The sequence below is a fragment of the Dasypus novemcinctus genome, chromosome 19 (assembly GCF_030445035.2).
Source record: "Dasypus novemcinctus isolate mDasNov1 chromosome 19, mDasNov1.1.hap2, whole genome shotgun sequence".
NCBI classification, from domain to species: Eukaryota; Metazoa; Chordata; class Mammalia; order Cingulata; family Dasypodidae; genus Dasypus; species Dasypus novemcinctus.
This window is the reverse complement of record NC_080691.1, coordinates 49,341,799-49,358,926: the sequence shown is the minus strand read 5'-3', so window position 1 is coordinate 49,358,926 and position 17,128 is coordinate 49,341,799. Positions and strand designations below refer to the sequence as shown.

General features: G+C 43.3%; 1 protein-coding gene across 1 annotated transcript in view; it reads left to right on the top strand.

Moving 5' to 3' along the window:
* Positions 1 to 10,232, top strand: part of LOC101447138 (cationic amino acid transporter 4-like) — a 68,861-nt gene extending 58,629 nt beyond the window's left edge. The window contains 7 exon segments of the mRNA XM_058281012.1: positions 7,705 to 7,827; positions 7,917 to 8,125; positions 8,399 to 9,026; positions 9,104 to 9,173; positions 9,264 to 9,372; positions 9,479 to 9,553; positions 10,201 to 10,232. Coding sequence (XP_058136995.1) covers positions 7,705 to 7,827; positions 7,917 to 8,125; positions 8,399 to 9,026; positions 9,104 to 9,173; positions 9,264 to 9,372; positions 9,479 to 9,553; positions 10,201 to 10,232 — 1,246 coding nt within the window.
* Positions 10,233 to 17,128: the final 6,896 nt, after the last annotated feature.

The following is a 17,128-nucleotide window of genomic DNA, read 5'->3' as shown; positions in this document are numbered from 1 at the left end:
CAGATCTCCCCAAATCAGGGCATTCCCGAGCCCTCTGGTCTTAGACAAACTCCGAGAGTGGGAGTGTTCTGGGGAGAGGTGCAGAGGGGCCCAAGGAGGGTGGGTCCAATTGTCTGGATCCCCTTTTTTGAGCTTGGGGGAGCATGCTATTTGGCTTCAGGAGAGGCTAGGAAGAGAAGAGAGGTTAATTTTCTGAGGCTCCCTGATTTAACTAAATGCCCTGGTATAGGGAAAATTGGTCTGGGAGAAGGTGGAGTAAGGCAATTAACTGGTCCTGAACAACACACCTAAGGAAGGGGGACAGTACAACGTGCTTGGTAGGCTTCCAACAGCATATTTAGGGTTCCCACCAAGGTGTGGGTGCTAGCTCTTAAAGAGACTGAGAGTCATTATTTTCTGTGGTGAGTTGGTTTGGCAGGTTCCCATTTGAATCTTGGAGGGGAGCTCTTACACAGGCTTCCTGCTGCCCTGGGAAAGAGAGATAAGAGGAAGGGAGAAAAGGGGAAGGAGAGATTCCTAAACACTTTATTCAGATGTAAAGAGAACTCCTTGCTTGAGGGCTTATCTGGTTTTTTTTTCTTTTGCTGTTGTTCACTTGTTTTCTTGTTTTCCTTCCTTTTATTCTCCACTGACTTTTTTTTCTTTTTCTTTTTTTCTATGAAGTGCTGCAGGCAGTGTTTCTTGTTTGTTGTGTTTCCTCATCCTCAATTTCCTCTTTTCTGTGTGTACTGATTTTGGCTTCAAATGCTATCACTTTTCCTTTACATCTTCCTATCTTCCATCTTCTGGTGCTCTTACATTGCACCTCTCTTTGTATAGCTCCCAATTTTTCCTACTTTTTATTTCTAACACCTCTATTCTATTTTCTATCTTTTATTCACTTTTTTTGTTATGTTCTTTCTTTTCTCTTTTCCTCTCTTCTGATCACACTGGCTTTTTAATTCATACTATATTTTTCTCCATATTCAGTTTCCCATCTCATTGTAGGCTCTCCACTTTCTTACTGTTATAACGCTACACAGCGTACATGAGTTGAATATTAATTCTCCTATGTCTTACATGGTTCAGCTAATAATTACTATCAATACTGCTATTATACTTTTTCTTTTCTTTCCTCATTTACTTTCCTTGGCCCTAATCATTTTCCATCAAGGGAACTGAGACAACAACAGGAAACAGAATAAGACAAACAAAGTGTCAAAGAGAAGACAACACACACAAACAAACAGCACCTAAATAAGCCCGAAGACTAGATGGAGAAGCTAATCAACTGAACAAACCCATCAAGATAAGATGATGACCAGACAACAAGAAAAAAATACAAACTATACTAATAATCAGGAAGACATGGCCAAAGCAATGAACAAACTAAAAACCAGGAAGAGGAGAACATCAAACATCATATCAAAGTTCTCCAGACAAATATCATGGGCCAAATAAGTGAAGACAAGGAAGAGATTAAAGATATTAAGAAAACACTTGCAGAGCAATACAGAAGAAATTGTAAACATACCCAAAAGATTACAGATATGATGGTGATGAATGGCACAATCCTAGAAATCAAAACTACACTCTCAGCAAATAACAGCAGATTTGAAGAGACAGAGGAAAAAATTAGTGATATGGAAGACCGGTACCTCTGAAATCAAAGAGATAGCAGAATTGATAGATGAAAAGATAGAAAAAATCCAGCAGGGTCTTAGGGATCTGAATGACAATGAAAAAAAAACCACACAAACATGCACATTATGGGCATCCCAGAAGGTGAAGCAAATGGAAAGGGAACTAAGGGGTACTGGAGGAAATAATGACTGAAAATTTCCCAAACCTATTGAGAGACATAGATGTACATGTCCAGAAAGCACAACACACCCAAAACAGCATAAATCCCAACAGGCCTACCCCAAGACATATACTTGCTAAATTATCCAATGCTCAAGACAATGAGAAAATACTGAAGGCAGTAAGAGAAAAGAGAACCATCACATACAGGAGAAGCTCTATAAGATTAAATGCTGATTTCTCATCTGAAACCATGGAGGCAAGAAGGCAGTGGTATGACATAGTCAAGGTACTAAAAGAAAAAACATTTCCAGCCAAGAATACTCTATACAGCAAAGCTGGCATTCAAAAATGATGGAGAGTTCAAAATATTCACAGATAAAGAGAAACTAAGAGAGTATGCCAACAAGAAACCTGTCCTTTAAGAAATACTAAAGGGAGTCCTGCAGGAGTAAAAAAAAAAAAAAAAAAAGAACAGGAGAGACAGAGTTGGATGAGACAGTAAGAAAAACCAAAAAAAAAACATATATAATATACACAAATCCAAAGAAAATATGGCTAATGTAAGTAATTCCTTGAGAGTAATAACGCTGAATGTCAATGGATTAAACTCATCTGTCAAGAGACACAGATTGGCAGAATGGATAAGGAAACAGGACCCATGGATATGCTGTCTACAAGAAACCCATCTTAGACCCAGACATTCAAGGAAGTTGAAAGTGAATGACTGGAAAGCAATCTTACAAGCAAACAACAAAAAAGGACAGGAGTAGCTATATTAATATCAGACAAAATAGACTTTAAATGCAAAATTATTGTGAGAGACAAAAATGGACACTACATATTAGTATAAAGGGGAATCTTTCAAGAAGAAAGAAGAATCATAAATATTTATGCTCCTAACCAGGGCCTCTCCAAATATGTGAGGCAAACACTGGACAAATTAAGTAAAGGAATAGATGCTTCTACAATTATGGGGGGGACTTTCATAGACCATTATCACCATTAGACCGAACATCTCAACAGAGAATCAAAAAAGAAATAAAGACATTGAACAATATATTAGTGGATCTGGACCTAATAGACATGTATAGAACATTACATCCAAATACAGCAGGATATACATTCTTCTCAAATGCACATGGATCATTCTCCAAGATAGACCACATGCTAGGACACAGAGAAAGTCTCAATGAATTCAGAAAGATTGAAATCATAAAAAAAAATAATTACTCCAACCACAGTGGAATGAAGCTGGAAATCGGCAAGGGTGAAAGGATCAGATTAGGCAAAAAGATATAGAAGTTAAGCAACACACTCTAAGACAAAGAGTGGGTCAAGGAGGGAATCTCAAAAGAAATCAGTAACTACCTTGAAACCAATGAAAACAACAACACAACATATCAAAACTTATGGAGTGCAGCAAAAGCTGTACTGAGAGAGAAATTCATAGCCATAAATTAAGTACATCAAAAAAGAAGAAAGAGCTAAAATTGAAGACCTTACTGCACACTTGGAGGAATTAGCAAAAAAAAATAACAAACTAGCCCCAAACAAAGAAGAAAGAAAGAAAGAACCAATATTGGAGCAGAACTAAATGAAATGGAAAATAAGAAGGCACTAGAAAAAATAAAGAAAATCAAGAGCTGATTCTTTGATAGGATCAATAAAATTGAAAAGCCATTAGTTAGACTAACAAAGAAAAATATAGAGAGGATGCAAATACACAAAATAAGAAATGAGAAAGGGGATATCACCACTGACCCCACAGATATGAAGACTATCATAAGAGGATACTTTGAAAAACTATATTCCAAAAAAAAAAAGGACAATTTAGAGGAAATGGACAATTTCCTAGAAACACATAAGCAGCCTATATTAACAAAAGAAGAAATTGATGATCTCAACAATCCAATCACAAGTAAAGAGATAGAATCAGTCACTAAAAACCTCCCAACTAAGAAGAGCCCAGGGCCAGATGGCTTCACATGTGAATTTTACCAAACATTCCAGAAAGAACTAACACCAATTTTGCTTAAACTCTTCCAAAACACCAAATTAAAAGGAACGTTGCCTAACTCATTCTATGGTGCCAACATTACAGTAATACCAAAGCCAAACACAGAAAATGTAAGAAAGGAAAATTACAGACCAATGGCTCTAATAAACCTAGATGCTAAAATCCTCAACAAAATACTTGCTAATCATATTTGACAACACATCAAATGAATTATACACCCTGACCAAGTGGGTTTCATCCCCAGTATGCAAGGATGGTTCAACAAAGAAAATCAATCAATGAAATATACCATATAAACAGATTAAAAGAAAAAAATCACAAAATCATACCTATAGATGCAGGAAAAGCATTTGACAAAATGCAGCATCCTTTCCTGATAAAAACACTGCAAATGATAAGAAGAGAAGGAAACTTTCTGAACGTGATCAAGGGTATATATGAAAAACCCACAGCTAACATCATTTACAATGGTGAAATCCTCAAATCCTTCCCTATAAGACCAGTAATGAGATAAGGATGCCCACTATTGCCACTCCTATTTAACATTGTGTTAGAAGTACTTGCTGAAGCACGGAGGCAAGAAACAGATATAAAATGCATCCAAATTGTAAAGGAGGTAGTCAAAATCTCACTATTTGCAAATGACATAGAAAGCCCTGAGCAATCTACAACAAATCTTCTAGAACTTATAAATGAGTTCAGTAAAGTCACAGGTTATAAGATCAATGCATAAAAATCAGTAGCATTTCTGTACACCAATCTGAGGAGGAAATCAAGAAAAAAATACTATTTATAGTAGTAACTAAAAAAATCAAATATCTAGGAATAAATTTAACTAAATATGTAAAAGACTTATTCACAGAAAACCACATAACACTGTTCAAAGAAATCAAAGAAGACCTAAATAAATGGAAGAATATTCCCTGTTCATGGATAGGAAGCCTAAATAACATTAAGATGCCTATCCTACAAAAACTGATCTACAGATTCAATGCAATCCCAATAAAAATCAACCCAGCATTTTTCACTGTACTGGAAAACCTGTGAAATTTATTTGGAAGGGAAAGAAACCCCAAATAACTAAAGACATATTGAAAAAGAAAATTGGAGGAATTGCACTACCTGACTTCAAAACATACTATGAAGCCACAGTAGTGAAAATGGCATGGTATTGGCACAAGGATAGACACACTGACCAATGGAAGGGAATTGAGAGTTCTGATATAGATCTTTGCATGTACAGTCATCTGATATTCGACAAGACCACCAAGCCCACTCAACTGGGAAAGAATAGCCTCTTCAAGAAATGGTATTTGGAGAACTGGATATCCATATGCAAAAAAATGAGAGAGGATTACCATCTCACAACTTATACAAAATCAACTCAAGATGGATCACTGATCTAAATATAAGAGGCAAGACCACAAAGACCTCGGAAGACAATGTAGGTAAGCATCTATAGGACATTGGAATAGGAAATGGCTTCATGAACTTCACACCCAAAGCACGAGCAATGAAAGAAAAAATATATAAATGGGACCTCTTCAAAATTAAAGTCTTTTGAAATGCAAAGGAGTTTATCAAGAAAATAAAAGAGAGCCTACCCAATGGGAGAAAATATTTGGTAACCATATGTGATGTTTAGGCTATTGTGTCAACTATGCCAGGTATTTGTGCCCAACTGTTCAGTCAACCATGCACTGGGCTAATTGTACAGTTTCTTATAATAGTCTTTTATGATCCTATTTATTTATGTGTGGTTAGTCATAACATTCCCTCTTTCAGTTCTGGTTGTATTTGTTTTCATTTTCTTTTTTTTTTCCTTTGTTAGACTACCTAGGGTTTGTTGATTTTATTGATCTTCTCAAAGAACAAGCTTTTTGTTTTGTTGATTTTCTCTATTGTTCTTTTTGTTCTTGTGTGTTTGCTTTGGGATTAGTTTGCGGTTCTTTTTCTAGTTCCTCTCAGCGTTCACTTAGGTTTTTTGTTTTAGCTCCTTCTCTTATTGTATACACATTCACAGCCATGATATTATCCTCTCAGCACTGCCTTCACTGTATCTCATAAGTTTTGGTAAGTTGTATTCTTGCTTTCATTCATTTTGAGTGAGCTACTAATTTCTCTGGCAAGTTCTTCTTTAACCCACTTATTATTGATGAATGTGTTGTTTAGACTCTAACCTGGAGAAAGATCCATGAGCACTTGAGAAAAATGTATATCCTGCTGATTTGGGGTACAATGTTCTATAAACATCTGTCAAGTCCAGCTTGTTTGTCATATTGTTGATGTTCAGTTTCCTTGTTGCTATTCTGTCTAGTTGTTCTACCGATTGATGTGAGTTGTGTGTTGAGGCTTCCAAGTATTATTGTAGAGATGTTCATTTCTCCTTTCAGTTTTGCCAGCGTTTGCTTCATATGTTTGGGTTTCATGTATTTTGGTTACATGCATAGATATTTATGATTTACATTTTCCTGGTGGAATGTCGATTTTATTAATATATAATGACTTTCTGCATATCTTATCACTTTTTGCTTTTTTTGGATGGGAATTTGGCCTATAATGCCCATGCCTGTCCTTTAATTTTAGTATTATCTTTTTTTAATTGAAAATGTCTTTAAAAAATAAATAACTTTATTTATACATATTAATAAGACATACAATTCATCCAAAGTGTATGATCAATGGTATTTGGTAGAATCACATAGTTGTGTATTCATCACTTCAATCATTATTACAACATTTTCATTATTTCAATAATAATAACAAACAAAAAACAGACCAAAAAAACAACAAAATTATTTACCTTTCAATCTCTCTGTTTCCCCTGCGCTACACAGGTGCTATTTCTGGCTACTCAACACAAGGTCCTCCAGGTTCATCCATATTATCATATGATTTGGGACTTCATTTCTTCTTACAAATGATAACATCCTGTTGTGTGGATACACTAGAGTTGTCTATCCATTCATTGGTTGATGGGCACCTAGCTTGTTTCTAAATTTTGGCAATCATGAATAATGCTGCTGTGAATGTCAGTGTGCAGATGTCTCCTCGTGTCACTGTTCTCAGTTCTTCTGGCTAAATACCCAGAAATGATATTGCAGGGTCTTCTGGCAAATCTATATTCAAATTTTTTAGGAACTGCCAAACAGTCCTCCACAATGGCTGTACCATTCTATGTTCCCACCAACAATGAATAAGTTTTCCTATCTTTCCACATCTTCTCCAACACTTGTAGTTCTCTGTATTTTTAATAGTGGCCACTCTGATAGGTGTGACATGATATCTCATAGTTTTTATTTACATTTCCTTACTTGCTAGTCATGTTGAACATTTTTTCATGTTTTATTGCCATTTGTATTTCTTGTTTGGACAAATGCATATTCAAGTGTTTTGCCCATTTTTTAATCAGGCGATTTGTCTTTTTAGTGTTGAGTTGTAACACCTCTTTATATATCATGGATATTGAACCTTTATCAGACTTATGATTTCCAAATTTTTTCTTCCATTGAGTTTGCTGCCTTTTCACCTTTTGACAAATCTTGTGAGGCACAAAAGTGTTTAATTTTTATGAGGTACCTTCTATCTATTTTTTCTTTCATTGCACATGCTTTGGTTGTAAAGTCCAAATAACCACACCTACCACAAGGCCTTCAAGATGTTTCCCTACATTTCTTCTAGTAGTTTTATGGTCTTCGGTTTTATATTTAGGTCTTTGACCCATTTTGAGTTCATTTTTTTACAGGGAGTGAGATAGGGGTCCACTTTAATTCTTTTAGTTAAATGGATATCCAGTTCTCTCAGCACCATTTGTTGAAGCGACTGTTTTGCCCATTACCCCCATACCCAGACTTCCTGGCCTCTGGCATCAATCTTCTTCCCTCTGCCTTTCTCTCCTGCAGAGCCTGCATCTCCTCCTGGTTCAGCCACACCTTCACAGTCACCAACCTCTGCATCATCCTCTTTATTGTCATCCTGGGCTTCTCCCTGGCCAGTCTGGAAAATTGGAGCACCGAGGAGGGCGGGTTTGTGCCCTTCAACTTCTTGGGCATCATGGCTGGCACTGCCATCTGCTTCTATGCTTCGTGGGCCTCAAACTCATCACCATCTCTAGCAAGGAGGCCCAGAACCCACGGAAGGCCGTGCCCATGGCCATCGCCATCTCTGTCAGCCTGGTGACCACAGCCTACACCCTGGTCTCCACCGTGCTTACCCTCATGGTTCTCTGGCACAGCCTCGACCCACAATTGGCACTCGCCGATGCCTTCTACCAGCGGGGCTACAGCTGGGCCGGCTTCATCGTGACAGTGGGCTCCTTCTGTGGTGAGGAAGCAGCACCTTGCAGGGTGGGAACTGGGTGGGGTGGTGGGGAGAGAGGCAGCCCCATGTCCTGGGCTTCCCGGGTTGACCCCTGCTGTGTAACTGTCCCAGGAGGGCTGTGATGATTAGAGAATCCTTCACTCCCACTCACCACCTTCCCAAATTTTCCAGTGGGCCTGTGACTGAAACTGGGTGGGAGGTAACTGAGCACTCCACACCCAGCCAGGCTTACTCACCCTTGCTGATGGGCCCCTCACTCCCACCCCTCTGCCACAGCAATGATCATGGTCCTGCTCAGGAATCTCTTCTTCCTGCCTTGCTTGGTCTATGCCATGGTGGCCGACGGGCTCTTCTTCCAGGTGTTTGCCCGTGTGCACCCCAGGACCCAGGTTCCTGTGGTGGGCACCCTAGTGTTTGGTGTCTTCACGGCCCTCCTGGCACTGGTGCTGGACTTCGATGCTCTGGTGCAGTTCATCTCCTTCAGAGCGCTGCTCACCTACACCTTCGTGGCAGCCAGCACCGTAAGGCTGCACTTCCAGAAAACCTCTCCATCCAGGTCCCTGGGCCCAGCCAGCCCTGAGCCTGAGGCCAACTCCTCAGTGCCCCTCCAGCTGGTGAGCGATGAGCATGCCTCAGGTCCCAAGCTCGGGCAGTTGCGGCCAGCCCTGAGGAGCTACCTGGGCTTCCTGGGTGAGTGCGGCCACGGAACCGCTGTGGCTTGGGCGCTCAGCCTCCTGGTGGCCTCTGCCATCACCCTGAGCAGCGTGCTCATCTTTGGGGACTCGGCCCTGCACCTCCCGTGCTGGAGCTATATCCTGCTGATCATGCTCAGCGGGGTCACCTTTCTGCTCAGTCTCGCTATCCTGATGGCTCACCAGCAGGGGCGTCTACAGGATACCTCCAGGTACCGCCCCCAACCCACCCCCTCCACCACCTCGCTCATAGTCCAGCTGGCTCCATGGCCAGTTTCTGCCACTGCAGAATGAACGAGGAGAACTTGGAGGGCTGGGGATGCCACTGCGTCCACCACCACCCTTTCTTTCTGCACGGGGTTGGGCACATGCTTCCCAAATCTCCCAAGGGGTAAAAGGAGGCCCTTGGCCAGCAGATCTTCCCCATAGCTCAGCCATTGCCCGCTCAGACACCCCTGGTGCCCCTGACACCAGCTTTGAGTATCCTCCTCAACATCTACCTCATGCTGAATCTAGGCTACCTGACCTGGCTGTGCTTTTTCGTCTGGCTGCTGATTGGTGAGTTGGGGTGAAGTGGAGCATGGGAGGTCCAGATGCTGAGCAGGTGGTGGGAAGAGGGCCAGGCGGGCTGCACCTGCCTCTCAGGCCCCTCCCACCACCACAGGACTCATGGTGTATTTTGGCTATGGCATCCGGCACAGCAAGGAGCAAGGAGAACCTGCCGGAGCCACAGGAGCAGGCTGGTGCACACACACTATATGGTGTTGCCCAGCAGCAGTCTGGAGGAGATGGTGCAGGCCATGCAGCCACCTGTCCAGGAGCCTGATCACATGAAACAGCCTGTCGGGTCATGAGGCCAGCCCATGGCCTGCCAGTTCCCATGCCGCTTCTGTCCTGGGCAGCTTGGGCTGCTGTGGGTCAGGGAGCCTCCGGCCCTCAGGTCCTCAGCCGACAGTGCCGAGTTCCGTGTCCTCGGTGATCGGGCCATGGTTAGCACTAGTGCTGTGGACCTGCCCAGCAGCTTCCAGAGGATTGTGACAAGCTCTACCCACAGGCCCAGCAGTTGGATAGGCAGGAAAGAAGCCCATGGTGCTGGAGATCTAAAATAAAACTTAGTCAGCCATCTGAGTGACCTGCTGCCATGTGCACTATGGCATTCTTTCTGGCACTATCTACCCCTGGGAACCAATTGATTGCCCCAAGGCACAGCAGAGATGCTTAAAGCTCTGCAAAAGGGGAGGTCAGGGCTGGGCCAGGCCAGTGCCCTCTGCCCAGCTCAGAAGAGAGACATGCACCGTGGGCATAGGCCATGTCTCCAAGGGCCAAGGGGCCCATGATGGAAGTGGGGTCAGAACCCACGTGAAGACTCCCTCCATGTCCCCCAAGAGCTGATCCAGGGAGCAAAGGCACTGGCCTAAGGCTGTGACTCCCAGAGAACCTTTGGCTTCCCAGGACTCCAAGACAGTAGGGTGTGTGCCTGTTGGTCCTGGGACAATGAGGAACTTCTCTGGCAGGTAGGACTGAGCCCCAGAAAATGGCTCCAGAACTGGAATCTGGCCAGCCAGGTGGGGGCAGTTCTGCCTCTCTGACATCTCTTGGTAAAGTTTCTTTCAGATAGTTCTTCCCCCTGTGGGACCTGGGCCTCCCAAGTACAGGTGCCCCAGGTTGGGGTGGGTAGCTGCCCAGACAGGTTCCTAGGCATGGCCTGGGGCAGCAGTGAATTCCAGATGCACTGGGTGCCTGTCCTCAGGGCTCCCAGGAAGCCTGGTGGGCAGGGTGGGGCTGAGCTGGGGATTACCAAGGACTCACATAAAAGGTCCCCAAAGCCCTTCAGTGACCAACAATGTAGCCCCTCTCTCTTCTCCCCCCCACCCAGCCCTCCAGACCCTGGGGTGCTCCCCCAGGGAAAGGACTAATGCTCCAAAGCTGAACAGTTGCTACCCTCCATTCTGCAGACGAGCCCCAAAGCTGGATGAGACCTGCCCCAGGTGGCCTCTTGCTACCTTGCCTGGGCTCAGGCTGCATGGACCCCAGGGAAGGAGAGTTCAAAGGGTGGAGTCCACAACAGCCAGTGGGCAGCACCTGTGGGAGACAGGGGAGGAGGCGGTGCCTGTGGGAGACATGGGTGACAAAGTCTGGGAGAACAGCCTGCCAGCAGCAACCAGAGATGTGGGTGTCCCAGGCTCTCCCCATCTCCATGGTTTCACACCAGGTCCCTGTATGGAAACAGATGGCTCTGGACTCCCATGTCAGGGAGCACCTGCCAAGATTGGAATAGGGAGGGTGGGAGGAGTTGGCAGGGGGAGGTAAAGGGAATTTTTCTGGGGGTATAAGGGTGCTGGTCTTTCGTCCCTGAGGTCCCCCACCCTTCCAGACCACTCACCTGGGAGGAACAGCTTCAGGCCTCAGGCATGAGTTGGTGGGGGGAACAGAGCCTGGACCCCTGGTGTCACCACCTGGCTGAGGTGGCAGCAGTTCTGGGCCCATCTAAGGCATCTGGGCAGCCTGCTGTGGGGTTGTGAAAAACAGCTGGGTCCACATGGGGTTAGCTGTCACCTTCGGCATCTTTGCCTGCAGGTAAGGACAGTGGATCAGGGCTCTGGCCTCCATCCTCCCAGGGAGCACAGCAGCCTGGCACAGTGGCCTCAGTGCCCAGCTGGCCCACAGCTCACCTCCTCATACTTGTTCCTCCAGGAGAAATGGGCTTCTCCATCCACAAAGAGCAGCAGCAGGTCACAGAGGAAGGTGACCTTGGGAGAGGCAGGACAGACCCACGTCTAGCTCCCCAACCCAACATGCACCCCAAGATGCCACCCACAAGCACAGGGCACTTATGCACGCAGGCACCACAGCCACAGCCATGGGGAGCAGGTGGCAGCCACTCACCATGCCCAGACAAGCTGCTCCAGTGCCCAGAGTGAGGATCGTGGGAATGAGCCCGCACCTCCCTGCCTGAGAGAGAGAGAAACCCCAGCTGAGCCAGCCTCACGTCGTACCTGTGGCCCCATGCCTGCAGCCCTGTCTCCCCCACTGGGCCCCTCTGGCCCCTACCCACCCAGTGACCAGAATGTAAAAGCAGCCTGGGGACTTCAGGAGTCCCGAGGAAGGGTCAAGGAAAGCTTTAGAAGAAATGACCTCTGAGCTGACATCTGAAGATTGTTAAGTTCAGCAAGGGATAGAGCTGGGGCGGGATGGAGGGAGGAGTATATGCAAAGGCTGAATGAAAAGCAGGAGAGAGAACTGGGAGTGGTGAGTAAGGATGTGGAGAGAGGGGTGTGACCCTTGCCTCATTGTTTGCATCCATTGTCTGTTCTCTGTGTCTGTTTGTTGTGCATTCATCTTCTTTTTTCAGGAGGCACCAGGAACAAACCCTGGATGACCCATGTGGGAGGGAGGTGCCCACTCACTTGAACCACCTCTGTCCCCACTTAGTCTCTCATTGTGTTTCCTCATTGTTTCTCTTCATTGTATCATCTTGTTGTGTAAACTCGCCATGCTAGCCCATCGCGCCGCTGTCTTGCCCATCTTCTTTAGGAAGCACTGGGTTCTGAACCTGGGACCTCCTATGTGGTAGGTGGGCACCCAATTGCCTGAGTCACATCCATTTCCCTGTTGGGAGATTTTTGAAGACTGAGTCAATCTCTTTAAACGTGATTAGTTTGTTAAATTCTAGTATTTCTTATAGTGTCAGTGTAGGTAGTTTGTGCATTTCTGGGAATTTGTCCATTTCATCTAGGTTGCCTAGTTCATTGGCATATAGTTTCTCTTAACATCCTTTTATAATCTTTTTTTTAAATTTTATTTCTGTTGGGTCAGTTGTAACTTCCCCTCTTTCATTTCTGATTTTATTTATTTATATCTTCTCTCTTTTTTTTTCTCTGTTAGTCTACCTATGGGTTTGTCAATTTTATTGATCTAAAAATAATCAGCCTTTGGTTTTGTTGATTTTCTCTATTCATTTTTTGCTCAAAACCATTTATTTCTGCTCTAATCTTTATTATTTCTTTCCTTCTGGTTGCTTTGGGAATGGTTTCCTCTTCTTTTCTAGTTTCTCATTGTTCAGTATGATCTTTGATTTTAGCTTTTTTTTCTTTTTTAAAAATATAGGCCTATAGCGTTATAAATTTCCCTCTCAGAATTGCCTATACTGTATCCCATAAGTTTTGTTAAGTTCTGTTCTTGTTTTCATTCGTCTGGATATATTTTTCATAATTTCACTTATAACTTCTTCTTTGGCCCAAAAATTATTTAGCTGTGACTTTTGTTCCACCCCTAAACATTTGAAATTTTACCTCTTTCCAATCAATTATTCATTTCTGTTTTCATTCCATTATGACTGAGAAGATGCTTTGTATGATTTTAGTCTTTTTGTATTTATTGAGAAATTCCTTGTGCTTACATGTGGTCTATACTGGAGAAAGACCCATGAGCACTTGAAAGAATGTATAATCCACTGAGTTTCAGTGCAATTTTGGGTATATGTCTGTTGGATCTAGCTTGTTGTCCTATTGTTCAAGATTTCTGTTTCCTTGTTGATCTTCTATCTAGGTGTTCTAGTGATGTGAGTGGGGTGTTGAAGTCAACAATAATTATTATAGGGATGTCTTTTTCTCCCTTCAATTTTACCAGAGTTTGCCCGATGTATTTTGGGACATTCCTGATAGGTACATGTATATTTATGGCTGTTATTTCTTCATGGTGGATTGTCCCTTTTATTAATATATAATGGCCACCTGTGTATTAGTCAGACAAAGGGGTGCTGGTGCAAAATACTAGAAATTGGTTGGTTTTTATAAAGGATATTTATTTGGGGTAGGAGCTTACATATACCAAGCCATAAAGCATAAGTGACTTCCCTCACCAAAGTCTATTTTCACGCATTGGAGCAAGATGATTGCTGACATCTGCAAGGGTTCAGGCTTCCTGGGTTCCTCCCTTCCAGATTCTTGATTCTCTCTGGGTTCTGGGTTCCTCTCTTCCTGGGGCTTGCTTCGTTTCCTCTGTGTGCTTTCTTCCTGGGGCTCCAGCTTAAGGCTTCAGCATCAAACTCCAACATCAAAACCCTTAACTCTGTCCTTTTTCATGTCTTTTATCAGTGAGTTCCCACCCACCAAACGGTGGGGACTCAATGCTCTACTGGCACAAGAGATTTATATAATTACTTAATGAAGTAAACCTATAAATCCAATACAATCTAATATGCCCAGAGGAAAAGATCAGTTTACAAACAATCTGACATTTCTTTTTGGAATTCATCAATAATATCAAACTGCTACAACCTGTATCTCTGATACATTGAGGCAGGAGGAAGCAGACTACCCTTTAGGGAATGGGTGACCAATAAAAACATCTGAATCTTAGGAAAAAACTGCTGTATCACATGTGAGACTTTGGTATATCTCCTTTGCTTAGGACATTTCCTCAATTTTCATAGTATGGCTTCTAATTTTTTGCTGATATCTAGGCATCTGATTAGGATGGTGAATTCACTCAAATGCTCAACATCTCTTTCATGGGGATTTAGTGAAGGGAGGCTGTGTGTTACTGCTGTTCTTTGTTCTTGATACAACCTGTTCTGGGTCTTTAGGATTGTCCATTAGTTGCTCATATCTGGGCACTAGAGCCAGTACTGGGTTGCAGATCCACTTCCAAGGGTCTTGAGGAGGGACTCTGTAAAGGCCACAAAAGCTTCATGTATTTATTTACTTTCAATTACCTTATGTGAATTTCCTTGGCCTGCCAGAAGATGGCACTGATCGACAGCCCTCTCAGTTCAGAGACTGGTTGTGTTCTGGCTGCAACGAGAACTGGATCAATGTGATAGAGGATTCTACCTGGAGACTAAGCCTCATAATTCACACTTTCTCAGAGGTAGTTCTGCAACCTTTGTTGGCAGCCCCCTCTCTTCCCAGGTAGGAAATAATTCCTCTCCCCTCTGCATCCTCAACAACCAGACTCCCAAGGCAAACAATGATGAGGTCCCACCCAGCCCGGAAGGACTCCTGGGATAAAGCAGAACAAATATATGGAAACTGTAGCATTGATCTGGAAAAAGAGGCCACGGTAATTGCTGAGGAGGGAGAGGGAAGAAGAGATGTGATGTGGGGGCATTTTTGGGACTTGGAGTTGTCCTAAATGATATTGCAGGGACAGATGCTGGACATTATATATCCTGCCATAACCCACTGAATGTACCAGGGGAGAGTGTGAACTACAATGTTAACTATAATCCATGCAGTGCAGCAGTGCTCTAAAATGTATTCACCAAATGCAATGAATGTGCCACAATGATGAAAGAGGTTGTTGACATGGGAGGATTGGAGGGTAGGGGGTAGAGTATGTGGGAACCTCTTACATTTTTTAATGTAACATTTTTTGTGATCTATGTATCTTAAAAAAGAGAGAGACAATTTAATTTTTTTTAAAAGAGAAAAAGAATCTTTTAAAAACTGAGTCAAGGAAACCAACATGGCTCAGTGGTTGAGCACTCACTTTCCACACACGAGGTTCCAGGTTCAATCTCCAGCCCTGGTACCTTAACAACAACAACAAAATGCTGAGCCACTCTTACACTGTGTGTGTCTCTCTCTCCTTTCCTAGGGAGGTGGATCCCTGGGGCCCACTTTGCTGTAGCCACCAGTCCTGAGGCCTGAGAATTCAAAGTGTCAATAGGGTGGCAGAGGATGCCACCAGTTGCAGCTGTAGCTTTTAACTCGGTTTTGCTATCATGATTCTTTTCCTTTACCCCTTTTTCTTCAGGGTGGTGTCCAGCCTTCCCATGGTGTCCTAAACCCTACAACACTTTTTTCCCAGGCCTTTTCTGATTGTCCTCTAGCTATTTTGCTGGGATAGAAGAGAGGCTGGTATCTTACTGGTCTGCCATCTTCCTGGAAATTGGTTCCTCACTGGTTTCTGAAATGACCAGCTGAGTAGAATCTTCAGCTGGCACTTCTATTTCTGTTCCTTCATTGCCTTCTGAAGAACGATGTATTTGAGAGTGATCAGGATCTTCCAATTCTTCCTTTACTGTTGCAGCTTCCATTTCTAGGGAAATTCCAGAATCTTCCATGGATTCAGCTTTCACTTTGATGGGGCCACAACTTCCACACAGAGACAAGACTGACCTTTCAGCATCTGTTACCATCCCCTGATGACCTAGGTGCTTCTTTGGCGCCAGGAAATGTTTGTTAACATTCCAAAATCCATTGTCTGTTTTTATGCTAGGCTATGTATGCTGTTCTGACCACTGTAGCTTTCTTTCAAGGTCAGACAGTGAAATTCCTCCACATCACTCTATTTTTTTTTTATTTTTGGAATACTTTTGGCTATTAGGGTGCAGTATTCCTTCCCAATGAATTTGGCAATTGCCTTTTCTATTTCGGTAAAGTAGGCTGTTGGACTTTTGATTGGTATTGCATTGAATCTATAAAATCAGTTTGGGTAGGATTGATATCTGCACAATATTTAGCCTTCCAATACATGAGCATGGAATGTCTTTCCATTTCTTTAGGTCTTCTTTGATTGCTTTTAGCATTGTTTTGTTGTTTTCTAAATACAGATCCTGTACATCTTTGGTGAAACTGACTTCTAGGTATTTGAGTCTTTTTGTTGCTATTGTTTTTTTGTGTTTTTTTTTAAGATTTATTTTTATTTCTCCCCCGCCCTCCCCCCCCCCCCAGTTGTCTGTTCTCTGTGTCTTTTTGTTGTGTGTTCTTCTGTGTCTGCTTCTATTCTTGTCAGCGGCACCCGGAATCTGTGTCTCTTTTTGTTGTCATCTTGCTGCATAGTTCTCTGTGTGTGTGGCGCCATTCCTGGGCAGGCTGAACTTTCTTTTGCACTGGGTGGCTCTCCTTATGGGGTGCACTCCTTGCATGTGGGGCTCCCCTACATGGAGGACACCCCTGCATAGTACGGTACTCCTTGCCCACCATCAGCACTGCGCATGGGCCAGCTCCACATGGGTCAAGGAGGGCCTGGGATTGAACTGTGGACCTCCCATGTGGTAGACAGATGCTCTATCCGTTGAACCAAGTCTGCTTCCCTGTTGCTATTGTTAATGGATTTTTTTTTTTACTGAATTCCTCCTCTGATTTTTCAACACTAGTGTATAAAAACATTATTGATTTTTGTGTGGTGATATCATATCCTGCCACTTGACTGAACTCATCTATTAGAGAGAAAGCTTTCAACCTTTCCCCAGTGAGTACCATGTTGGCTGAGGGTTTTTCAAACATGCCTTTTATCATATTGAGGAATTTTTTTCTATTCCTACTTTTCAAAGTGTTTTCATCAAGAAAGGATGCTGGATTTTGTA